Below are 26,536 nucleotides of genomic sequence, written 5' to 3' on the forward strand. Positions count from 1 at the left end.
TTTAATTTAAAGTTGGAAATCCAACATCGTGGACCAATCGTGCACTTTCTTTTTTTTTTTTGGTAAAAAAAGTCAAATTTTATATAATTTCTCATCTTATATATTTTTAAAATACCCAAAAATTTTTCTAACCCGAAAACTTACGTTCTTGCCCTTAACAATTTACAAAAAAGAACACTAATATTGACAACAGTTTTTCAAAATCAAGCGTAAATTAAAACCTCGTGCAAATGGGACAAATAGTAAACCATATGATTTTTTATTTATTTATACGAATCAATTTAATAAATAAACCGTCTTAGCAAAAATATTAAAGGAATTAGATTAGAGAAACACGTTCACATATATATATTATATATGTATTGCAAACTAGCAGAGAACCTTCTTACCAATCAGCTATAAAAATATATTATTTATAATAATAAATTATATTAATTAATATATTGGTATAAACTATTATATTATCTGTATAAAAAGCAGGATTTGTGTTACGTAATGTACAACATAGGAAGACGTCCGTTGAGACAAAGGGACCTTAATCCGGGAATAACGGGGGTGCATGTCATTTTTACACCGTGGGTCACCCCACCCGCACATGCTCCCATGTGAATCCAATGTTTTTCTTTATTTCTAATTTCCTCTTTTTTTATTTCCAAATAATAACAATAATTATAAGCTTTTATTTATTTATTTATTTTTCAAAACACAACTTTCAATTTTGTTCCCCTACCGGAAGAAAATAAGTGGAAAAAAACTTCGTTGTTGATGTTATCTAAAAAAGATCTAATAATTTAATAAGTGATTAATGACAATTGACTTGTAAACTTACGTGTAAATAGAGTAAAGATATAAACTGTCACGTAAAAAAAATCCGAGATTTAAGGATGATCCTTTGTATTCTAAGGCAAAAATTTGTGTGAGACGTTCTCACGGGTTGTATTTTGTGAGACGGATATCTTATTTGAGTTATCCATAAAAAAATATTACTTTTTATGCTAAGAGTATTACTTTTTATTGTGAATATCGGTAGGGTTGACCTGTCTCACAGATAAAAATTCGTGAGACCGTTTCACAAGAGACCTACTCGTATTCTAATCTGTGCAGTAATTTCTTTGTTGCAATTTTTATGTGCCAATTATTCTTTGAGTTTCACTTCATTTCTGTTCTCTAAAACATACGAAAATATACACTTGAAGTGGATAATTTATTGTCTATGAGATGTAATGACTAATAGATTTATTTTACTACACATGAGATGTTTTATCTTGTAAGTTAATTACTGCCTTAATATAGGAATTATATTTGGATTTAATATTAAAGATCAAATAATATTTTTTTATATGAAAATTACTTTTATAATATGATCGAACATACCGATGTTTTCAATGATTATATCGCTATTACATGCGACAGTTCCATGAACCGATTGTCGATGAAATCGTCTATATACCAAATACTATAGTTGGTGAGATTAATACGTAAATATAGTTTACTTTTGCTCCATCTTTAATGGTCAATAAAATGTAAGTTAATGGTTGATCAAATCTGATGGATTCAACTTCTGAAACAAGTAGTTCTGGTCCACGAGGGATAATATCAACCACTTGATCACCTCCATCCGACGGATCAGTTATGGTTATTTCGTACCTCCTTTTTCTTTTCATATGATTTTACTCACTATACCTGCTCCTGTAGCATTATAAAGTGTATTGTTCCTCTTGCTTCCGTCGGGATAAATCTGACCCCTTAAAATAAAATAAAATGTAAATTAGTAGTGCTGGTTCACGATTAATAATAATAACAACAATATGCAACGTAAATGAATTAATTATTAATTAAATCATTAAAGATGTGAGACTTAGTCAGCTTTTAATAGTTCAATATTCTTCTTGGGATTGGTGGAAAAGACTTCAACTCTCCTATAAATACCGCCCTCTCCTCTCCCCCCAAACCTACACAAATCCACACCAACAAATAAATATATAAATATAAATAATCCTTTCTATTATCACAACCATTTTCTTCGAAGAAACCCTATCTAGGGTTGCAGCAAATTACGGGCTCGGAGTGATGGCCGCCTTCCTATTTTTCCACAGCTTTCTTGAACTGCGCACTGCGAGTCATCACCGTGTGGCCACCACCGTAGGCGATGCTGCCTTCCCTTTCGCAGTTCAATAAAGCTGTGGGACGATATGGAGACGGCCAATGGAATAACCTTTAATTCAGACTCAGATTCTCTTCTCAGTGTTCTTGTCTCATCTGCCATTGTTTGCTGCGGTTAATTTCCGTACTTTTTGGTACACTACGTGTTTTGATTTACTCTGATTGATTAAATGCATGAGTAATAACTGTTAGGAGGCTAGATCTGGCGACAACCCTCTGGAATCTACTGTGGTTTAATGATTGAAAGCCAATAAATCTTTGGTTTTTTTCTATTTATTTATACTCTATGTTATTTTTGGTGTACTTTGTTACTTAATCATAGTTAATCTTTATTTTTTAAAAAATTAACATTCTGTAGTGTATTTCAAATACCCTTCAGAAATTTATTTTTTAAAAAATATTGACAGGATTCATTTACCTAAATATCCGCTTTTTTCCTGTTAAAATTAATGAGATTTGGGAATTTTTTCTTCTTCTTTTGATGTGTAAATTTCGATAAGTGATTCTTCCTTTTTATGTACAGAATATATATATGTGTATATGATATTTTTTAGTTTCTTGATTTCTTCTGTGTTCTCAACCACAAATTAGCTGATAAGAGCCTTTTCTTGGGATCTGGCTTTATTGCGAAGAGGATAATCTTGAAGATAATTATTGAATTTACTTGCAAGTTTTACCATGATCAAGGTTTTTCCATAATCTTCGAACTGATGTGATGTTACGATATGATGTATATTTTTTTATGGGTACCAACAAATTAATACGAATGATTTGGATAATCAATGTGTTCTATATAGTCTTAATAAATTGTACCTTTTTCTACATTTATTTCTTTATGTAATAGTGCAATAAAATCCATAAATTGTCAATAATTATTGGATAGATGAGGTAGATGGACCACACTATTTGCATTTGCCTTTGTCATATACAACCACCCGGCCCTAAAGCCAAGTTTTATTGGGTGAAGAATCTATATTTTTGTTATATAAATATACATATTTATTAAAAATGAATTCAATATATATTTTTCAATTAAGTTATCGTATCTATTTTTGTTGTACAATTATCATTCCTAACGTCGCAATCTACAGTATTTTTGTAACACATTAAAGCATATTGCTCCGAAATAATTATCACTATATAAAGGCAAAAATATTTAAAATAATTATCTCCATTTATTTATATAAATATATATATATTTACGTATGTATGTATATATTGTTATGCTCACATGTCATTGCCGAATCCCTCGTGTTTATAAAAGAGTGTTCATATCAATTTGTTGTAACACACACACACACACACACACACACACACATCCCTTGGGAAAGAAAGTGCAAAAAAAAAAAAGTCAAATTTATTGCAGAAGAAAACCCAAGCAAATTCAAGAAATCTAGGGTTTTTCCCCTCCTCGATGGTACAAGACAACCTTTTTTTATAATCATGAAACCCAACACTGTTGTCTTGTTAAGGCTGCCATGGCTATCTCAAGATCAGATCCTAATGTTTCCTCTTTATGTGGTATACCCAGTAAACTAGACTTCAATTTGTTCGTTGAAATTTCGAACCACCCTGGCGTGGCAATATTTTATTACTTTGAATTATTAATTATAATATTCAATTCATTGTACTAATTAATTATAATCAATATCTCTGTATTTGTTTGTATTATGAAATCGAAACTTTGATGATCAGTTGATTCTTAGATCACTGTGGATTGACAAATGAATTACTAAGCCCGAATTATATTTTTTAAAAATATATTATATGACAGAGTATACACGTGGGTGGATAAATTCTATATATTACATAGATTTTGGCCTACGTTTGCAAATGAAAATGTGCGATCAATTCTATGTTTTTTTTTGTTTTTAGAATTCTTTAATTATATAACAAGAAATATTAATTGTTTTCCCACTGATATTAATTTACAATAATATTTTTTTATTGACTGTATTATCCACATCAACTTATGGGGTACCAATTTTCTTTTCAGCTTTTAGCTTTTTAAACGCTTGTTATTGTTTTCATATGTGTTGTTTTGTTTCCCGTATGATCCAACTTTTATGATGTTCTTGGATATACTGAAATACACAAAGAAAATAAAAAATAAAATGATATTTTTTTTAAAAAAAATCTCCTTGTCAATTAGCTCATGTAAAAAAAAGCTGTATAAATATAAAGATGGAGTTGAAATTGTCACTTGCTTTTGTATTTTTTCCATTATAGTTTTGGCCTTAAAAAGTATAAATTTAGAGACATGAATGAAATTTTGATTGATCGAATGAAATCTTGTTCTTGATATGGCTGTCTTTAATTACTTAAGGATAAAAATATTACTTTTTTAAGTATATTTATTTATCAAGCATCATAATTGAGATACATTCTAATCAATATTTGATTAGAACGCCCTAGTAGTTGTCTAAGTTGTTGGAGTAGGTGAACGTTTGACCAATGACCAGGAGTTAGATCTTTTTTGTAAACATTTTTTCGAACGAGCTTGTCACACATGAAATTGGTATTGGATCTTAGAGCGAGATAGTTAAAATAATGTTTCCGCTATAATTGAATGCTTTTATTTGCACAAAAATTACAATGAGTTGACATAGCGAGAGTTATAATATCAATATTTAATGATATACTCTTGGTTTTTTTTTTAAAAAAATTTTGTGCTTCTTCTTTCCCTATTAAATCGATTTAATTTCTTTAATTTTAATAATTTGTCAAATTTCGTTCTCAATTATACTTTCATACATAATCCCTGCTTTAATAGGCCATGAATATTTAGTCTCGAAAAATAAAATAAAAACTAGCACCTTTCATCTTGCAATAACATTTTGAGGAAACATTATAATTTGAATCGACGGCGCATATAAAATTATAAATTTGATTATAATTTCATAGTCAAGAGTATCCGGTAATCATTCGATATTTTTTGCATTTTAGGGCAACTCAAGTATGTTTCTCATGTTTCATCATCAACGCACATTTGAAGATATATGACAACATGATTTTCCTCCTAATTTCTCCAAGAGATATAGTATTCCCCGCTTAGTTGTTCCAAGAAAATCTAGCTAGTTGGCTACGTGATAACTTAGGTATTTACTATTTCATTGAGCCTTATTTTTAAAGTTAGTGGGCCAAGGCATGATAAAACTATGTTTGTGTTGGAACAAGAATTGCAATAAATTTTTTTTCATAATTTTTTAAAAATAAAATAAAAAAGAATCGCAAGGCATTTCACATACCACACACATAATTAGTTCATCTCATTGTGTGTGTATATGTATATATTATATATATATATATATATATATATATATATATATATATATATTCACAGTGTGTGTTGTTGGATTGGGTTTTTAGTGAATAGTCCACTTAAAAGTTTTGGACTCTATTTCAATTGGGTATCATCTCACAAAGGCCCATTGCTGTCTTGGTATTAAATTCAATAACTGTGAAGTTTAATTTGCGCCAATATTGATTATCTAATAGTTTCTCCTTCGTAATATCATAACTTCGGTCCCCTTTAAAAAAAAAAAGACAAAACTTCGGTTATGAAAAAATTATATTTTTAACATGTAATGTATATGGTTTTTTTTTTTTTACATTTTTATCATATTATTGACTAATGTACAATCATAATTCATTAATTTGAATGCACTTCCTTAAAATGAGTACTGAATCATAGCCACTTAGCATTGTTTCTGGTTTTGTTTAACAGGAACGTGCATGAACATATTTACATTCAATGTTGACTGTTTTATTCATTCTTTCGCAGATTGCTCCATACGATCGGCTGGAAATGATCGAACGTTGTTTGGTAGATGTTCTTCAACTTCTCCCTCAGTAGAATAGCTGTTGGGATTTGATACAGATTCTCAAAATTCCTGTTGTAGGATGTTGTAACTTTACGAGGTTCTCCTATTAGTTTATGGCATCCTGTTTTTGTTCCTTTTCTTCATTCATTAAGTTAAATTCTTGTAAATTTTTAACAGCTAGCGTTTTGTAAATCTATATTAAATATATCTACAAATTTGTTGATATATAAATAATTTTATCGCGCTTCCAAATTAAGATTAAGAAATATGATAGGATATAGCAACGTAAGGTGAAACGAAAACAATAGATTGACATATTTCTACGCAAATGAGATGCAACTGATTTACAATTCCCCCATATTTAGTACAGAATGCTGCATTTGTGATCCTTTCTGTGTGAGTGTTTGTCGCATAACTAGTCTGCCTGTTGGGCTATTGAATATGGCGCCATTGCTCATTTTCTGTTTGTTTTACTAACTAAATTCTTTGAATTATTTATGTTGCATGGTGACAATATTACATTTATTCGAACTTTCTATCAAGGTTATATAAATATTGGTGTGTTTGTACGAGAAGACAGAACAAAGAAAAAAGTTACATTCAGACATTACGATTGAATATTTTGGATTGCCGTCGGGATGATTTTAAAAGGATGTTAGACCAAAAATTCTTCATGTATATTAGGATCGAAAGATTTGATTTATAAAATGATCGAGTTGATGAAGAATTATTATTATTATTATTGTTTAGTTTTGAGAAACAAAAGTGATAATTAATAGACATTTATCTTTTTTTTTTTTTTGAAATAATAAAAAATATGCGTGCGTTCACGAGTTCTCTTCACGTAAATAACAAGATCGTTGTATTTACTTGTGTTAAAAAGAGTTATTTTATTTTTTGAATAAAAAAATATTATTATTTTTAAAAAGGTAAAAAATTAATGATGTTCCAAATTCCATTTCAATTGGGCGTCCACAGCCCAGCCTCCATCCTCGTGGCAGTATTTGGTCCTTTCCTTACTGTCGTGTTTCCCTTCTCTTTCTCGACACATAAACAACGTTTAACTTCTTCGACTTCTACTATACCATTTTCCTTTCAAAGGCTGTGCGTTTGGTTTACTTTGTCTCCTGCAATAATTCAAGACAAGAAAAAAGAAAAAAGGGACAAAAGAAATGACAGCCCAGATCACCTTAGGCCCGGAGCGCAATTTGTCCTACATTTCATGTTGCACAAAGCATAAAGCTTCGAACTTTATAGCTCCAGTGGAAAACTTGAGCTTGAATGCATCTCCCTTCAACAGAAAACTAAGATTTAAAGTTTCTTGCAGTATCAAGGAGAGAGAAAGAGAAAATGTTGCTGGAAAAAGCAGAATATTTAATGGGTCTGAAGTGAACGATCGGTTGGAGGAAGAAATTAGCGACGGTGAAGTGGGTCTGGAATGGGACTGGCCGCCATGGCAGAATCTTCCTCAAAGATATAAGCTTATTGGAACTACGTCTCTTGCCTTTGTTGTTTGCAATATGGATAAGGTAATTTTCTGTTTGTTGTTTCGAATTTGGTCTATTTATGATTTTCATTAGAAGTTTATGAATTTAATTCTTGATTGTTGAATTTGGTGTATCACGATACCATTCTTGTGAGAATTAAGGATGGACAGAAAGTCAGTTTAAGGATAAAGAGTTAGAACTTTTAGAAAAAATGTGCATGAAATTTTGCTTCTTTATAGGTTACGGTGTACGTTGTTTTGTTGCTTTATTAGTATACAAATGCGCGGAAGCTATGATTTTAATACTCTGGTGAAGTTTGGTTTTATTGTCAACTATTTCAGTGAACATGTCACTAACTCTTGTCGTTACCTTACAGAGTAAATGCTTTTGTTAAAAGAAATGTTACCACATTCTGCCATCCATATACCTGAAGGAGGGTTTCTTCCCTCAAAATTTTGAGTTGAACATTGTATATAGAGTGATGCAAGTTTTCGCGCTTATACGCATCGTGTTGATAATTTATAGGTTGGTTTCGCATAGGGCAAATATAGTTAGTAGTTTGATAAAAATTGCAATCCATCCAGAAATATTGTCTATATTGGTTAATTGTTGTCTGCAGATATCATCTAGTAGGAAAATGCCTTAGACGTTAATTATGAACTAATTGCTCCTATGGTGTTAGGTGAATTTAAGTGTTGCCATTATCCCAATGTCACATCAATTTGGTTGGAATGCTTCTGTGGCTGGTTTGGTGCAGTCATCTTTCTTCTGGGGTTATGCGTTGAGTCAGTTGCCTGGTGGTTGGCTCGCAAAGATTTTTGGTGGAAGGTTAGCAATGGAACTAGTTTTACATTATAACATTACAAGGGCAAGATTACTAATGGTGACATTGTTCTTTACTTATACATGTTATTTCAAAGATAGTTTATTCCAACTTATTTTTATCTTTAGAAGCTTTTTTTTTTCTCCATTATTATTTCTCTGTGCAGAAAAGTTCTTCAAGTGGGAGTCCTTGTCTGGTCCCTAGCCACAACGTTTGTACCTATTCTTGCTGGGTTCATGCCAGGACTTATCTTTTCCAGAATTTTGGTAATTATGTACTCTCTATGACTTGCATCAATGTAGAAAATCTGTTGATTGAGATGTATGAACCTTGCCCTATCAAAGAACAAATGTAAGTTTATCCAAATAGATATTTATTTTTGTGTTGCTAATAAGTAATTTTCTTGAATGGAACTCACACTATTATGCCTGCAGTTCTTTATCATTGTTTTCCTTAAATAAAAAAGAATCTATTATTATAAGTATCTGATCTAGCAATTTTAGGTTGGGATAGGAGAAGGTGTTTCTCCATCAGCTGCCACAGATATGATTGCCAGGTATGTTGTTTTGACGTTGGGTACTTGGGATTCCATGAAACTCCCTACCCCACACCCACACCCACACCCACACCCACACAGACAAAATAAAAAAATAAAATAAATAAATAAATAAAAGAATGTTATAAGTGCTGGGAGGAATAAAGGAAGCGACGTTCGAGAGCACAAGATGCTAATCGAGCCATCTCTAATGTTAGATGTTGTTAAATTTCTTCCTTTCAGAAATTGTTTTTACTCTTATTGGTTCTACAATTAAGTTTATCGACTCATTTATTTTTAAATTTTCAAGTTTTAGCCACATTCTGCTGAAATCTTTCCTTATAGTCATTGCCATTCTTCTGATGGTTTAATAATTTTAATCCATTCCACTCTTGCTGGAGCTCTCTATCTATTACTGATTTCTTTGTGTGTGTTTAGATGACACGGGCGTTGCACTATTTTCAGGTTGATACCGATAGGAGAGCGCTCACGTGCTGTATCTTTTGTGTTTTCTGGTTTGAGTGTTGGAAGTGTCTTGGGGTAATTATATATTTAATTCTAGATCTTCCTTTTATTTTAACATGCATCAATTATTTGTATGCTAGTTATATCTTCATGCAGTGAGAAACCCACATTTACCTGCCAAAAGCAACATTTTGCAATTTGCATAATGTATCCCATTTGGTTCGTGGGTGAATCTAAAAAATGTCCAGTATCGATTCCTTATACCTTCAGGAAATGCCTTGTGATAATTTTAATTCAAATTGAAATGGGAGTTCACTCTTTTTACTTTTCTTTGCCTACGGATCTCTGCTCTAATCTGTCCTCAAGAGATTTTTTTCTTACCATTCCTCCTATTTATCCATTTTGTGGGGAGTTGTGGATTTTGTTGGGAGTTGTGGAGATAACCCATAACCAGGTTACATGGTATATATTTTCCTTTAAAACCTTGTCACTTTAAATAGTTAGGCTCTTGAGTACGAGCTACACATTTCATTTGCTTAATAGAGGAAGGAGCAGACAGTTAGATTGTTCACTAAAATCCCGTAACATGATGTGTATTCTTGTATGGAGTACGCATATTAACTAATTAGAAGTTAAATTAATTAAGCTTATAAAATATTTGGTTGAACAAAAATTAAAGAATCAGAGCTACTTTGGTATGAAGCTTCCTGCATAAAACGGAAAATAAACTAAATCAGCGTATGAAATAAATGACAGAAGATTTTCTTTGGTTATGAATTTAGAAAATTACAGTACTTTAATTATGGATATCATGGAATTGAGTGGTGGAAAATGTGGGAGTTGATTTTAGAAAGTGTTCAGTTATTTTTATTTTGCAGTGCTGCACATGGATACACTCAGTGGCTGCCCAGCTTGTAAACACAGGGTCAAGCTAGGTGCACTTAAGGGATTATTTTGAAATATGGTCTGCAACGAACTTATTTCTCGCTTGATGAATACTGAATATCACATGCTTTGTACTGGAAAAAATTGAGTCTCGCTCTGAAAGCCAAGAAACGAGGGTTGAGGGTGTTCATTTGTTAGAATTTTTCAAGATCTTGTAAAGGCAAGAGAAAGATTTGCTAAATAGCATTGAAAGTGTAGGCTGCTAGCTGTACTTCACACAATCCATATCATTTCGCACTAGGAGTAATGTTTTTTAAGTACCAAGAGATCTATCTGTTTTTATTTTTGCTTCGAAGGCTGTCCTTTGCTCCTTGTTCTTGTTCTTTGACCTTTAATTTACCTAGAGCACGCATGCACGGAATGCTAGTATGCATATCTGTAGATTAGGATCAAGTCTTGGAAATAAAATATTTGATATTCAGATTCATAGGGATTCTCTATTCATTGTTGTGTACATATAGGTGCACAATGCTTCACATAAGAAATACAAGGTATATATTTCCCCCGAAGTTGGCAATGTCTTCCATATTATTATTTTTAAAAGCCTGTTGTGTGAAATAAGATATTTTTCAATGTACATTGGAATGCCAAGCCACGTGACATTCGCTTTCTTGTCCCTTGACTTATGCTAAACAGTTTGAATTTACACTTTGGTAACATTGAATTGTTGAACTGCAGGCTTCTTTTCGCTCCTCCTCTTATCAAAAACTATGGCTGGGGTTCTGTATTTTACATTTTTGGCATCCTAGGTGTAGCCTGGTAAGATATACATAGAGTTTAAACTGCTTTACCTTACTTTATTCTTAGAACAAAATATCAATAAATAAAGTGTTAAAAACAGCATTGCTTTACCTATTCCGTGATATAATATAACAATTAATTAAACAGGAACAGGAGAACAACGATAAAATAATTGAAGTGAACACTCCCATATTTCTTATTTCAACCCATGGTAGAACCAACTATAAAAAATCCCCAGATACCTGTTGTCCCCCCTCATGTAATAAAACTAGATGAATTGTTCCTTTGTCATAGGATTAAAAGCAATATGAGGTCATATTTACTGGTTTAAAAGCTCTCGATCTCTTTGTCTGAAATTTCATCCGTGAAAGAAAACTTCACCTTAATCAGCAAGATGCAGGTCCTTTAATGTCTTGAATTATTTTGTAGGTTTCTTGGATTTCAGTTTGTTCAAGAAGATCAAGCTCCACTTAATGCTGCTTCTCTATCATGTATGCTAGTTTTTGTTCATTTAAATTTCTGCCATACTGTTTCTCATTTTCAGAAATAACTGAGCCGCTTCTATTTTGTGTGCTAGTCTTTATTCATTTCAGTTCTTGCCTAATCTTACTCATTTTCAGAAGTAACCTAGCTGCTATTTTCTTTTTGGGGGGTTGATTTGAATAGTTTACATCCTGTAAGAATAAGATCTTTTGTGATTTACTTCAAAAAATGATGTGAATGCTACTTTTGAAATCTCTCCCTATCTTTCTCTGTTTCTTTAGAGGGAGTATCTCATGTAAACTTTCAAAATTAACCACATAAAAATTATTACTGTCCAAAATTTATTTCAAAAAATTATATTCAATTTGAAATTTTTTAATTTTAGTATAATTTCTTATATCATATATTTTTTTATAACCCATTGTCATTCTAAGCATAATTTAAATAAAAGTGATTAAAATAATTATTTTAATGATTTTTTTTATTTGATTTTTTACACAGAGTCACAAACATAAAACGTGTGCAAGATTACTTGTGTTATGTAGTTGCTGCATCATCTAAGAGTGTTAGAAAACATAAATATGGAATAATGCTGTTGGAATTTGATTTAGGCTCAAATTCAACAACAATGTTTTGAATCAGGTCAGACTGCATTGAATCTATATTCGTATGGTCAGGTTTTTTTCTGCACATGCTTAAATGCTTAATCCACTGCAGGGCCACAATCTGACCCTAGGAGCAAGTCATCTAATTCATCTTTGGAAGAGTTGAGAACCTCGCTGAGAGTACGTGTGTCTGTTTCATTCAGTGTGACTGAAATCTGTCTTTGTGATTTTCAAACACATGATATTTTTTTACATCTATTAAGCCATAGTTCTTGGATATGTAAATGTTCAAAACCTGATCTTTTAAATCGTTGATTCAAAATTATTAAGGTTATGTTTCTCAAGTTACTGATATTTGACACTTGCCTTTGCATGAGAATTAAAGAGTTTGCTGGATGCTGTAAGCGATGCGATTTTTATTTTTCTAACTGGTCATTTCTTGTGTTTTTGCAGGATGTACCCTGGAAAGAATTTTTCAAAAGTAAAGCCGTGTGGGCAATGATATATGCTCACTTTTGTGGAAGTTGGGGTCATTATACCTGCCTGTCTTGGCTTCCCACATACTTCAGGTATGTGTTTGATTAAACGGAAAATGATTGATTTCATGATAGTTATTATGTTATAATATTATGGCACTTGCAATATTCCTTGCAGTGAGGAGCTGAACCTTAATCTGACAGAAGCTGCATGGGTATGTCAACTACATAATTGTATGGAAAACTTTGTAAAAAAAATTAAAAGTGATATTGTCTCATGGATAATATACGGATAACCTTGCAATGGAGGTGGTCTCGTCATCGATCTCACAACTCACACACACGCACAGAGTTTTGATATGCTGCACACTTGTGTGAGCAACGATGAGGTGACACTCATATGTTAGGTGTTGAATTTTTTTATGTTTTATCACATCTAATAGGCGTGTCATCTCATCGACGCTCATATAAATGTGCAAACATATCAAAATTGTGTATATACATATATATATTGAGGCTTACACAGCCCCAATAAGCATGAATTTCCTGCATTGTGTCTTTGCCTCTAAAACACACTATTGATAATCTTGCAATAATATATATTCAAGGGTTTCAGAAAACTCTTTGTATAAATTTCTGTTTCTTATACACTTTCAGGTATCTGTTCTACCTCCTCTAGCTTCAATCTTTGTAACAAGCATTGCATCACAATTAGCTGACAACTTGATTTCCAAGGGTGTTGAAACCACTATGGTAAGTTGAAGAGGAATGTTTTTTTTATTCCGAAACTATTTGATTGAACTGAGAGCAATTTGCAAGGCCTTCATGCTGTCTAAACATGTGATGCATGAATTTAAGACGAGATTTCGTAGTGCTTGCCTTGTGTAGTTATGCTTATCTTGGGGAAGTCCCCAACAGAAGGAAGGCCCATGAAACATTAGAATAACTATGGAACCATGAAACTTTAGAATAACTTATGGAACCTTCTCATTGGTTAAATCATCAAAAAGCAACCAGGGTCAAAAGCAGGTGAGCTCTCCAGATGAGAAAATTCAAATTTCGTGTGTGATTCTTTTAAAATCTTGTTTTGTCCCCCTTCTGCACCCCAAAATTTTCTGATCCACTCGAAGTGTAAACATGTAGTCAAAAGTGTTTGTTCCCAAAATCTATATGGAAAAGTGTGTGCAGAAATGGTTATTCCCAAAATGTGTATCCTAACTAATTCCTCATACAATGGTATAGGAAACACTTCATGCTCATCCTTCTTGAATGTCTCGTTATCATCTCTACATTCCTTCTTGTATAAGTTTCTAAACTGAATTAAAAAATGTGATGCCATTTGGAATAAGGACGTAAGTGTTTGCAAACAGGTGCGGAAAATTTGCCAAACAATCGCATTTGTATCTCCTGCAACTTGCATGATTCTTTCCTCTCTGGACTTAGGGCTGAGTCCATGGGAAGTTGTTGCGATCCTTACTGGAGGTTTAGCTCTGTCGAGTTTCGCCTTATCAGGTATGGAAGTGAATAAGCTTTGTAAATACAGATGTATTATCCAGGTCAAACTATGTTGGAAATGTTAATTTTGTCATTTGTTGCCTACAGGACTATACTGTACACACCAAGACATTTCTCCTGAATATGCAAGCATCCTTCTGGTTTGTATAGAAAATGAAAATAATTTCTGTGTGTAATCTGAGTTTAGGAGTCGATTATAGGTCTTGTTCTACACCATGAGAGGAAAGTAGGGTGTATAACGGCCCAAACACAAACGTTTTTGTTGTGTCTAAAATCTTATATTACCTGGATTTTGAGTGATATAATACTTGTATTTAATATTTAAAGCATATATGGTACTTTTAATTAATATTTAAAGCTGATGAGAAAAATCTTTATTATTCTAAATTAAGTTTGTGCATTAATTTTTGGGAATTTTGGTTGATATTGAAGCGATAACATTGAGCTTTGATTTTTAAGATAATTCATTATGTATTTATTAAAGTAATAATTACTGAATAAAATATAACTGATTATTTCTAAGAATTCATTATGTATTGATTGAAGTAAGAATTACTGAATAAAATATAACTGATTATTTCTAAGTTCGAGCCTCCCTAAACGAACCATTCTCATTAATGAAGGAAATTTTACCCAAGCCTGTATTTTGATAGGCTTATTTTGAGTTTGATTAGTTTACAGCTCTATCAAAAAATTGCCCGCAAACTTTTGTTCACAACTTTATGGGAAAATATTCCCATGTGATTATACTTGGGAATCCATACACAATTTAGATTGTATTCAAATGTCAATAGTGTTTACATGTGTTCTTGCAGGGCATAACCAACACCGTCGGGGCCGTACCTGGAATTGTTGGTGTTGCTCTCACAGGTTATCTGTTTGATTCAACGCATTCCTGGGGGGTAAGTTCCTCTTATGCCTACTTTTCAGAGACAGTGATCAATCGAACTTGTTAAAGGAATCCATTTTGTTGCCTTATCAATCCCTCCCCACAAATCAATGTGGGATAGGGGGTGTCATATCGCACCTGTACTTTATTGTGAAGTAGACATGTTTTACTTCTGCCTCTACTCGCTTGCTATTGAACTATAGCAGGTTCTTTTCTCGTTTCATTGTACTCATCATTATTTAATAAAATGTTTTTTGAACAGATCTCATTATTCGCACCATCGATATTTTTCTACCTTACCGGTACCATTGTATGGTTGACGTTAGCAAGCAGTAAACCACAAACTTTTGAAAAGAGCGACTGACTTTACAGCTTGGATCCGTCGTGACTTAGTACAGAGGTATTTCTCCTCTTAACAGTAATTTTCTGCAGATGTTACCCTTGCTGATGGCCTATATTATCTTTTCCATTTATCTTGATTCTTGTGCAACAACGTAGGCTTTTAACATTGACTACAAGATGAGATTGTGTATAGCCGATGGCTTTGAACCACAGGTTGTATCTGAAACAATAGTAGATAAATTTTTCATTCAAAGTTTGTTAATATAAAGATGTCAAGTTTAATAACATGGTATAGATTCATTTCTGAATCTCAATGCGTCATTTGCCTTTGTAGGTCCGTAGGAGCACTCGTGGTGCTTGACGTGTCAAAGGCCGAAGAAATTTAAGTCGCAATAAGCTACATCATTTGGTATATAGCAATGTTCAGTGAAGAAAGTTAAAGCCGCGAGCTCGATTTTTAAGTGGAGATCGTTAGAGAGGCTATTGTTGTGTTGTGTTGTTGTGTGGACCGGAGGGAAAGGGTACCCTCGAATCTGTTAGATTTTTAAACTGACTATGTACATATTTATCATATTGTATATCATGAAAAGAGATGATTTCGTCTCTTACATTTCAAAATATTTCAGCATGTTATGCTTATTTCATGTTCAATTTCTAGCCTTATTTCGAGTAATTGATTGGAAATTTGAGGAAATAATCTTAGTAAAACTTTATTTTTAAAAACTTACCCAATCTCCAAGTATACTTGAATATTTTCAAATACACATGATAAAAAAAATTTTAAAAGAAAAATGTTCAACTAAAGTTATCTTGTTAATTACCCTGATTGACCACTAGCATACTATAAATGTTATTAAAACTAGTTATTCTGTACACGTGATGCGTGTGTACAATCTTTTTTATCATTATCGATGGACTAAAGTGAAATTTGACAAATTATGGAGGGACTAAATTGATATTTGAATTGTTGAAATAAAAAAAATAAAAATAAAGTGTGTGTTGAAATTGAAAAAAAAAACGAAAGTGTAATATTAGTATCATAGAAGGGTAAAATTGGAAGATTGTGGGTTGAAATTAAAAAAAAAAAACAAAAAACGAAAGTGTAATATTAGTATCATATAATGGTAAAATTGAAATAAAAAGTTGATATCCTCTCTAGGTAGTTATTATCATGTCCTCACACTTAATAATATAGTATAGAAGTATAGAATATACATAAAAATAGGATAAAATTAGATTTCTACCTGTATGTATGGTCGATTCTTATATTTTTGAAAAATTGTGTTTTAAACGTACACAACTGTCAGAAAAATAACTCCTCAAAAAGAGGAAAATTTAATTTTGGATGAGGGAGAGAAAAAATCAACATTCGTGTGATCTATTATTGAGTAGTTAAATTTTAACGTACGTTTTTCTCTTTTAGGACTCAAAATGCGATTTTGGCGTTTCAAAATGAAAAGAAAAAGCGCTTTTGGTCTTCACGGTGGTCTATCAGTTGATGTGGCTGATTTCCATTGGCTGAATGGCGTGTGGTTGATTCTATATCTCGCTACTCGATCATTCGTCTAGTGTCGACGAGACGACCAGCAGATCCTGAATTAGGGTTTTAAGATTTCAATTTTCGATTCGCAGGGAGAGATAAGAAGCCGGTTATATTTCTGGCATCGGGAAGATGAGAATTTCATGGTGGTGGGCGGCGTTATTTTTAGCCACCATTCTCAAGAACGACGTCGTTTTCACAGATCCGATAATCCCAGCTCAAACAGGTTACAAGGACGAACGAATTACTTCATTTTATCATAATTTTACAGTATGTTTCCGGTGTTCCCTGATTTTTTATGCGGTTGTGGAAATATTCACAGTTTCTTTTTTGCTGAAAAATGGACATTATTAGAATTATGGATTGGAATACTTAGTTTGGAAAATGCTAGTAGTGTCAAAAAGTGAAGGCTGCCACGGAGATTAAAGGGGTATAACTTCTGATTTCAATCACAATGCTATGAAACAGATGCTATTTGAAGCTTTTTATAGTCGAGAATCGACTTGTTAGGGAGTGTTTATCAAAAAGTTTGTGAATTTTGTATAAATCAATGCATTAGTACGCATATAATTCGTTATTTGTTAGATGGAATCGGTAGAATGTCCTGTAGAATAGTTAACTTCATGATCAAGTATAATGGAAGAGATATTCCTAGTGATATAGGCTCTCAGTCTTAATTATACCGTGGAATGAGTTAGTATTTCAAGTCTTACTCCTCGTTGTCATTATTTCATTTAATTTTAACCCTATTCATATCCCGATATTGTGGTTGGCTTTTAGGCGGGACTTTTGGCCGGAGCTCCCGTGAACCAAAATTCAATATCGAATTCCATTCAGAAGACTCGCCTTTCCATCCTGTTAGTGATGTTTCGATTTCCCAAGGGTTCCATTCATTTGTTGTTAATATCTTTATGATCAGTGGCTATGAATTTTGATCTGGAATTTTGTTATTACTTCTCAATTGTATCTCGCCTAGAAAATTGAGTGATTATTTTAAAAGTATTCATGCCATCTTCTAAATAAAATCTCATCTGGTAAACAGAGTGTCATACTTCCAAAGTATACTCACCTCTCAGAGCTTGGACTTCTCTTATAAAACTTAATTTTGATGTACATTTGTGGTAGGGGTGTGGGTTAAATGTGAAAAATGAAATATATTTATGGGGTTTTCTGAGATATACCTTATTATCTGTGGGGCGAGTATATTTTGCTTCCATTCAAACATTTTTCTATTCCACTTGTTCTGTAAAATCTTAGGGGAAGCGTGTAAAAAAAACATGAACGAAGAACTTGAAAAATATCTTTAAGGCATAAATTTTGAATTTTTTTCATTATGTATGGATGAAATGATATGATTTGGTGCATTTCTGTTTCTCAGGATGATGATCAAGAGTCTATTGTTATGCCCGATAGTAGTGGGGATAAGTTTCTCTGTTTTTTGCCTAAAGTGGAAAAGTCCAAGAGTGGCAAGCTACTTTCTCAACATAATATAAGCAGTATGATTATGGATTCAGAGAGACAAAACAAAATAAAAACACCAGATGAGCTGTTGGGAGTGCTTAAAGATCGGTGCTTTATCAGGGTAATCCATTTCAACCACTAAGGGGGAAATAAAGGGATGGCATAGCCTCTTTGCAAATTAATCTGAGAAAATCTTGGAAAATAAACTCCTTATGGGTTGGGCATTTGGTGAAAGTTTATGTTGTTATGCTTGTCTCCATGAACTCTCAAGTCTTGATGTATTACTTGTGAAAATTTATGCAGCAAGAGGGATGGTGGTCGTATGAGTTCTGTCATCAGAATAAGTTACGGCAAATTCATGTTGATGATGACAAGGTAGCTATTTTCTTGACTTTAACTCACCTAGTTCTTAGTAACATTTTTGGGGATAAATTTATTTCTATTCTTGCATCTTGACTTACTAGATTTCCATGTCATGCCATGTTTGTTGTCGGTACCTTCTTTTATTTGTCCAAAGAATCAAGCCGACACATGAAAGTTTTGAGCTTATCTGTTGTAGTAGGTCTTTTGGTTGCAGCAAATAACAAGTTATAATATGTAGTTTGTGCTGGTTTAAATGATGTTCGACCGATAATCTTTTTTAGGTGGTGCAAGAATTTATCTTGGGTGTCTATGATTCTGAAGCTACAGAAGCCTACAATCAGAACCTTGCTGATATATCTACACTAAAGGATCCACGCTCAAAAGATGCATCTCAAAGGTATCGATTTATTCTTCTACAAGTTCTAGAGTTTGCATTGTGGGGTATATAATTTGTTACGATTACGCATATTGTGCAGGTACCATGTTCATCTGTTCACCAATGGAACTGTCTGTGATTTAACAAATGAACCTCGTCAAACAGAGGTAAGCATTCAAAATTCTTTCAACCACTTGTTCCGCCATATTGGATAATTGCCTTTCTCAAGAGTTTTTATTTCAGGTTAGATTTGTTTGTTCTGAGCCTAGATCAATGATCAGTTCCATCACAGAGTTGTCAACATGTAAATATGCTCTCACATTTCAATGCCCCACGCTTTGCAAGCACCCGTAAGACTCACTCTCTTTCTTTCCTTGGTATCAGGAATGTGATTATTTATTTGTTTTTTATTGTTTGGAGAATCACTTGCCCAAATCAACGGTTACATATCTGTGTTGATTATTGATCTGTTTTTATCACATTCAGATTATTCCATGAAGAAAGGCCGGTGTCGCATACCATTCACTGTAACATCCTTGCCAAAGATAACAGCAAGGAAGAATCAAAGAGCGAGGCTGACATTTTTCCCGGTGAGACTATAACGATGGTGACTAATGGCGAGTTTCCTCGTTCTATAAATATAGAAGAACATGCAACGTGAATGATAGGCTTTTTTGTGTTCGTTCCCCATAGTTCTTTTTTATGTGGTAACGGTGGGATGGAGAGGAAGTTTTGAAGCATTGTATCTCTCTTTTTTGTGTTATGTTATATCCATTACAAAATTATCTGGATAATATCATAGTGTAATTTGATGCACAGGGTACAGACACAATCATAATAACTTCCTAACTGAGCTGAACTTGCTGAGTTTTTATAGTATCACATTTGTAAGCATGTTATACATGTATATAACTCGTGAGGTTTTTTGTAAATTTTTTTAATAGAATTGAAATTTTCATTGTATTAGTAGCAGTAAGAGTAATCTGAAATGGAAAAAAAAATGTTTAAAAAAATATATGAAAAATAAATAAATAAATAAACAAATAATTAAATGATGAATCGTATGAAATATATGGAAAATCAATAGTATGATAATTAGAACATAAAAGTTCTGGAAAGCTGGAAAGTTATTGGTAGAACTAAATATATTACTAAATACTAAGTATCTGTTTGATTTATTTTTTCTGTATTTAATAAAAGTTAATTTTGAAAGTAATTTATTTAGAATTAAAATATACTAAAATATTTTGTCACCCGATTCATATACTAACTCGCAAACTGGAAAACACAAGTATCGGACAAATAAACTACAAAGTATTTATAGTCCGTTCGAGTTTCTGTGCATGCAAAGCGCCTTCTCAGACAGGTTGAGCTAGAAAACGTGCTAAGCTTATCGATCGATGAGCCATAAAAAATGTTGTATTTATTGTATAACAACAACCAAGAATGAATATATATATATATATACCTTAGAAGCCAATGCTTCATCAATGGAGTAAGCAAACAATTCAGGGTTTCTGAGCAGAAAACATGATAAACGATTGCCGAACTTCCTTGGTATAATTAATAAGTCCACACGAAGTGCACAAATCCTCGATCTCCTCTTCCGTCAAATAGTTATAGTTCCTCAAAGCCCTCTGTCACACAAAGTTGTAAGTTTCAAGAGGTCAGAGAGAATCAATTGCATAACTGAGGGAAGTCGTAATCCAACAGAGAACCTTTCAGTCTTCCACATATAATCGAAGTTGTAATAACTAGCAGACATTTTTGTTACAAGCCTATATGTCCAAGTCTGGCCAAGGAAGAGGTAAACATACACACCAACGGGGCGGGGTGAAAATAAAGGCTAGCTTGAGCATCTATGAATAGCTACAATATCTAGTTTATTATATAGTTCTAAATTCACACTGCCAGGAAGAATTATGAGGCATATTCTTTATAATTTTACAATTAAGGTAAATGATTTGCATTCGTTATATTGATCTAGACACAAAAACTTTTCTTGAAGAAAATGCAGCAACAAACAAAAAAAATGAAGCACCTGTCTAAAAGGCCTTAAGAAAGGAGGAGGTGACGAACTGACTCGAAGGAATGTACTTCCAACAAACACACCACCGCTTCCGCAAAACTCGATTTATTTCAGCTACCTGACATAAATTCCATCAAAATATGGAAACATTTAACCAAAATTTAATAATATGGAAACAATTAACCAAAATTTAAATATTCAGACCAACTTTAAATATTTATCATCAAATATTTTCACCAGAAAAAGAAACATATTTTGATGTACATAAGAGAATAAAGAAAAAGGCACAAGTAATGTGTAGCATGGAAAATACCAATCTAAGAGGAAAATATACCATCGACTCTTTTCTTCTTCAAATGTCATGATTATATTGCTTATTGTATATATTTTTCATTTATATGCATGAATTTAATAGATCACAGTTTTAGGTTTTCTGGCTTGAACTAAAACGTAGTATGGACTCAAACAAACGGACAAGAAAACTTACTGCATTGGAAGGAGATGGCCAGCAATGCAAGGCTGCACCAGCATGAACAGCGTCAATTGAACCAGACGGAAAGGGAAGCCTGGAAATGTCGGCTCTCACAAGAGCAAGATTGCTGCAAATTATAGAACAAATAATAACTAATGCATTTTACTTTCTTTAGCATAATGCATATGAAGTATCCATACAAGGAGAAAACTCACGAGCTCGAGATAGAATTGTCATCTTTTATGAAATCATAACATTGGCGAAGCATATTTTCTGAAAAATCGAGAGCAATAACTTTTGAATAGGCTCCTGATTTGGCAAATTTCCTAGAAAACAAACCACTTCCACAGCTAACGTCTACGAGGATGCCACCTTCTGCTGGTTTAAAATAATCTTGTGCCATCTTGAACTGCAGAGAATTTCACAAAGATGTTACAAAGATTCAAGAATTAGAAATTTAAGATGTCATTCTGTTAAGAATTCACACAGTCAGATAAGGAGACATGCCATTTTAATCCTGAGAAATAAATTACACCGTGTTTGCACTACAATTGAAGTTGAAAAACCGAACTCTGACAGGTCATTTAATTGACTTATATCAAGAAAACTCACAGATGAACAGGTAAAGCGACAGTAAAATTCTAGAATACCCAAAAATTTACCCCCTTAAGCAGTTTTCACAGAAGACGTACCAGCTTAGCCATTACTTCATGCATAATAATTTGAAATATAACACAGTACAAAACATAGTATTCACATTTTCATGTTCGTGGCCATTATACAAAACTAAACCATTCTCTTTGAGATACAAGTTGGTACTTGTAGCATTAAACTAGTCGTTAGAATGAGGAGCGGTCAAGTACTTACATTAAAAATAAGCTTTAGATTGAGGCACGGTCAAGTGAAAAAAAAATACATTGAAAAGTAAACTGCCATTTCAGATTTCCATTCTTCAGTCACAATTTCTAAATAGTTTAGCACATACACCACAGAGAACAGATGCATGCAATTGTCCACTGCTATAAAATTATATGACTTAACAATATAGTCAAATGAAGTTTATTTGTATGTTCATATGTTGATGAAATTAAACATGAAATATTCCACCTTATTTTCTTTAATTTTTCCCCTCACCTGGAAGCAAAATACATCATCAAGTTTGTCTTAAAATTTTCTCGACTTTATCGAGCTTGAAGACTAGATTGTGCCCTTGCAAGTAAGGGGAAAGAAAACTTTACCTCTTCTTCAGGACCAGGAAAACCACTAGTGTTAAAGTTTTGGCGCCAGCCTCTCTCATATATGAAAGAAACAAGAGGACTCCTGGCAAAAGAAATCTTTGAAGTTAAACTCAAGTAATTACACCAGTTCCAAAATATAAAGCAACTAATATAACAAAGATATTCTTTCTTCACAAGAATAAATAAGACAAGGAGGTATTTTTCAATTCGTACAAGAACTGGGAGCCATGCTGGAGAAGATTCTCATGAATTAGACAAATATGCATTGCTTGTTCTGATACATTCGAGGGAAAGTTCACTAACAATCTCACAATGACCTTCCCTTCCCAGAAGTAAATAAATCATACAGCTGGAAAGCATAGAAACTTTACCAAGTATCAACAAACAGAAAAGCTAGAACACGCACAAAGACAAGCAGACCCTTTAAACATAAGATGTGCATTTGTCAAAAGTCTAAACATCTATTAATTGAGACTTTGGGACAAAAAATAATCGATATGACCTATATGATATGCACAAGGGTGTACCATATCATAAATTCTTTGGAAGCACAAGAAAGAGAGGTAGAAAGATATGCTTCAAGAATAGTCGAGCATCAGTTGAAATAGGGTAATCTGGGTTATGAGTCTCTGTTTTGAATATTTCCAATTGGCCATATGGTTTCATCTCACAAAACAGTAAAAGGTAATCCTATATCAACTATTTGTCAAGAGAGTTGCAAGATTTTTACTTCATTTAAGTTAACAGTACTCCAGTGATTTCGGACTACAATCATTAAAAATTTTCTTCATAAAAAGGTTCAGAACACCACAATTTGTTTCTGTCGAATGGAATGCTGGGAACACAAAATTGGGACGAATTTAAAGGAGTTTCAAGCAATACAACTTATGCTAAAGGTTAAAAACAATGTGAAGCAGAGAATTTCAATTTACGGCATTTTAGAAGTGGCATGAGCAGTTACAGTAAGATCAAGATAAATGCTGTACGTGCTTCAAATTTACTACCTGAAGAGTTCTGTTCCTGCTGGTTTTGACTCAGTGTATTCCTTTGTCCCAGCAGTTACAGTAAGATCAAGATAAATGCTTCTGCTAGAATATGATTTCTTGCATGTCTTACACTTGAAACCAGATCTATAGATTGCTGGCCTGCCAACATTTAATATTTGAATCTAAACTCTGCTTAAATACCCCTTAATAAACAGCACTATGTATTTTAAAAAAATCAAACTTACAGGTTAAAACCTGAAGGTCCTTTTCTTATTAGTGGTTCATAGCAAATGGGGCAAGCAAACAAGTCGAAACTTGAAGAGTCTTCTCTTTTTACGGTGGATTCCTGATAAAACAGAGGCCCACAATTCCTGAGTTTAAATGTAAAAATGAACAAGAATTGCAAAAACATAAGAAAACACTTCACTTTTCCATGAGGTAGGCGCGTAGAGGTGAAATTTAATAAAATTTGGAGAATTTTAGCATACACAAGCATGACACTATCCTACAAGCCATTTAACTCAGATTTGCCAATAAAAGATTGGGGCAGTAAGTCAACAAAAATTAGTTTGGAAAATTAGGTGAAAACATATTTTCATAAATCTGAGCTGATCGAAAAAATGAAGTGAGAATAATAGGGCAACAAGCTCTTGAATCCAACAAAATATCACGTCTCAAATCCTTGATTCATAGCCCTCAAATTTCCACACGACTGAATTCCCCAGCTTAAATTTAAGTCTCAAAAAATTTACAGAATAGTGACATATAAGCCTATGCTTTTTTTTTTCATCAATCTAGTCAAGGCATCCAGTAATCTTTCATCAATTCTATCAAAGTGTTCATGGTACTTCGAGAATCTGAGCTACTAAAAATTGGTCGTCTTAAAATTTCTACCACCAGTCACATTTTTTGTCAAATAAATTAAATATAAAGATCTAAAATTGAACACACAATCTTACAGACTCACAAACACGATATATTATCCAATTAAAGGAAGTAAAGTGTAAAGAGAATTACTGGGTCTAAATCAACAGCAAAGGTAGCTCGAATTCTTGAAGAAGAAAATCGCGGCCGGGGACAAAACCGGAAATCATGACAAGGACGAGAGTGTTTTGGGAAAAAGGTAGAATCTTGGTGGAAGAGAAGTGACTTTTGAGCAGTGATCTCCATACTCTACTTTTATTGATGATGGTGATTATGGGTTCTTTCTCTTCTTCCGATTGATGATTTTTTGTGAGAACGATATACATACAAACACAAGCCTATATATATAGGGGTTTTCCCCAGAGTGAGGAGAAGTGGAGGTAATTTCTGGTAGTTCTCTTTCATTTGTTTAGAGTAATTGTGTGGCCAAGATGCAGGGACTTTAAAATTCTGATATTATCATAGTTGAGCTGTGATTAGAAATCTTCATCTCGTTTATCGAAACAAAAACATTCAATGGTCCATAAAATCTTGATGACCAATAGATCAGAGGAGGAAGGAGGTGACTGTACAGAGTGTTTCGTGGTGATTATATTTTTTTTTACAAAGTTAAAAAGATAAATCTGATTCGACTCATAAAACATATTAATTTTTATAACGAAAATAATACAAGTCGATCCATCTCACGTATTTATAATATATCGACAGTGTATATTGTTTGAATTTTCATTTTTATCCTTAACAATCAACCGTGTATATGTTTTGACAATTAAGTTTGCATAAATGAAGGATATTTTGATCAATAATATATCGACATTGGTGTTGATTCTTCTCGAACTTGATATTGATTCCTTTGAACTTGATTTATCTCGATTAAAAACTTGATTCCGCAAATATGTTTTATGACACCACTGGTTGATCTTGGCTAATATTGTATTGTTTTAGACTATCTCATTTTATTTTCGAAGTTAGATATATTTAATATAATTCATTTATTTTTCTGCCCTTCGTATTCATTTTCAGCTTGGCAATTTGTCAAACCTCATCAACTTAGATCTATCTCATAATCAATTAACAGGCCTCATTCCACCATCTTTAGCCAATTTGACTTCTTTACAATTCTTGTAATCTTCTATTCTTACCCACATCAAAAACTTGTATTATCTTTACCATTTATTGTCATTCTCATTCCTCATTAAGCCACAAGGGAAACTCTGTTTGATCGATGTCGTCTCGTTTAAGAACATTTCACCGAGAAAAGAGTATTCAAACTATAGAGAAGTTCATTAATTTGATAAACCATTTTGAATCATCATATGATAGTATACCCTTGTAATATTGTTGAATGAATCTTGATTGTTTATATTGATATTGCAGGCTGTTAAATAGTACTAAGTTAACTGGGACGATCTCGAACGAACTTGTTCAACTGGCTCACATGGGTGACTTAGAAATGTAAGTTCTGAGCTCAATATTACTGTACTTTCCCTTATTACTACTAGCCTATTGTGTGTTAATCCACCTAGACTCCTAATTATATTTTTATTTTCATCCAGAATGTCTTGGTTAATAATCCGTTCCACCGCATGCAGACAAAAGTAGCTGTGCGACCAAATCTTACATTTACATGCTGTTTGTTTCCATTTTCATCCGTCTTTCACTTTTCTCTTATTAGAGAAAAATAATTAAAATTGAAGAATTGTAAAATAACATAATGCAAGAGGGGTTTGTATTAATTTTTTTTTTCCAGGAATTTGGACGTATTCTTTTAGCAAGATATATGATGGCTGATAGTTGAAATCACTTTCCATCTTCTCCTTTTTATCTTCGCTCTTTTTCTAGTGAAGAAACTGT

General features: G+C 32.9%; 3 protein-coding genes across 8 annotated transcripts; 2 read left to right on the plus strand and 1 right to left on the minus strand.

The window, feature by feature from the left end:
• Positions 1–6,966: 6,966 nt before the first annotated feature.
• LOC142552011 (putative anion transporter 6, chloroplastic) lies at positions 6,967–15,913 on the plus strand. Of its 6 annotated transcripts, none has more exons than XR_012821670.1 (17): positions 6,968–7,516; positions 8,157–8,302; positions 8,464–8,563; positions 8,801–8,853; positions 9,298–9,372; positions 10,921–11,001; positions 11,413–11,474; positions 12,184–12,251; positions 12,525–12,640; positions 12,726–12,762; positions 13,205–13,300; positions 13,918–14,059; positions 14,150–14,202; positions 14,878–14,964; positions 15,214–15,351; positions 15,450–15,506; positions 15,628–15,913. XR_012821670.1 is itself a non-coding variant. In XM_075661574.1 (16 exons), the coding sequence occupies exons 1-15, from the start codon at positions 7,160–7,162 to the stop codon at positions 15,313–15,315; spliced, it is 1,575 nt and encodes a 524-aa protein (XP_075517689.1). In that variant the 5' UTR covers positions 6,968–7,159; the 3' UTR covers positions 15,316–15,351; positions 15,628–15,913. The 6 variants fall into 6 exon arrangements, 2 of the variants coding, with proteins under 2 accessions (XP_075517689.1, XP_075517688.1); XR_012821671.1 differs by having other exon boundaries at positions 15,636–15,913; XR_012821673.1 differs by lacking the exon at positions 14,150–14,202 and having other exon boundaries at positions 6,967–7,516.
• Positions 15,914–16,801: 888 nt separating this feature from the next.
• On the plus strand, positions 16,802–19,884 carry LOC142552012 (protein OS-9 homolog). Its single transcript, XM_075661578.1, has 8 exons — positions 16,802–17,059; positions 17,614–17,690; positions 18,212–18,415; positions 18,598–18,669; positions 18,939–19,054; positions 19,134–19,200; positions 19,277–19,383; positions 19,520–19,884. The coding sequence occupies exons 1-8, from the start codon at positions 16,966–16,968 to the stop codon at positions 19,692–19,694; spliced, it is 912 nt and encodes a 303-aa protein (XP_075517693.1). The 5' UTR covers positions 16,802–16,965; the 3' UTR covers positions 19,695–19,884.
• Positions 19,885–20,400: 516 nt separating this feature from the next.
• Positions 20,401–25,218, minus strand: LOC142552013 (putative methyltransferase At2g41040, chloroplastic). The gene is given in 9 exon segments (XM_075661579.1): positions 20,401–20,670; positions 21,075–21,152; positions 21,154–21,180; positions 21,550–21,661; positions 21,750–21,943; positions 22,773–22,854; positions 23,777–23,917; positions 24,004–24,104; positions 24,776–25,218. Coding segments are annotated over 9 exon segments (1,017 nt in total). The 5' UTR covers positions 24,929–25,218; the 3' UTR covers positions 20,401–20,541.
• Between the last annotated feature and the right edge of the window lie 1,318 nt (positions 25,219–26,536).

The sequence above is a fragment of the Primulina tabacum genome, chromosome 7 (assembly GCF_025594145.1).
Source record: "Primulina tabacum isolate GXHZ01 chromosome 7, ASM2559414v2, whole genome shotgun sequence".
Classification (NCBI taxonomy): domain Eukaryota; kingdom Viridiplantae; phylum Streptophyta; class Magnoliopsida; order Lamiales; family Gesneriaceae; genus Primulina; species Primulina tabacum.

Bases quoted from the DNA above. Each gene is read 5' to 3' on its own strand.
- LOC142552011 (XM_075661574.1), top strand. From the start codon at position 7,160: ATGACAGCCCAGATCACCTTAGGCCCGGAGCGCAATTTGTCCTACATT. The intron at 7,517-8,156 runs GTAATTTTCTGT...CTATGGTGTTAG, and splicing joins TTGTTTGCAATATGGATAAG to GTGAATTTAAGTGTTGCCAT. The intron at 12,763-13,204 runs GTATGTCAACTA...ATACACTTTCAG, and splicing joins ATCTGACAGAAGCTGCATGG to GTATCTGTTCTACCTCCTCT.
- LOC142552012 (XM_075661578.1), top strand. From the start codon at position 16,966: ATGAGAATTTCATGGTGGTGGGCGGCGTTATTTTTAGCCACCATTCTC. The intron at 19,201-19,276 runs GTAAGCATTCAA...TTTTTATTTCAG, and splicing joins ATGAACCTCGTCAAACAGAG to GTTAGATTTGTTTGTTCTGA. The intron at 19,384-19,519 runs GTAAGACTCACT...TATCACATTCAG, and splicing joins CCCACGCTTTGCAAGCACCC to ATTATTCCATGAAGAAAGGC.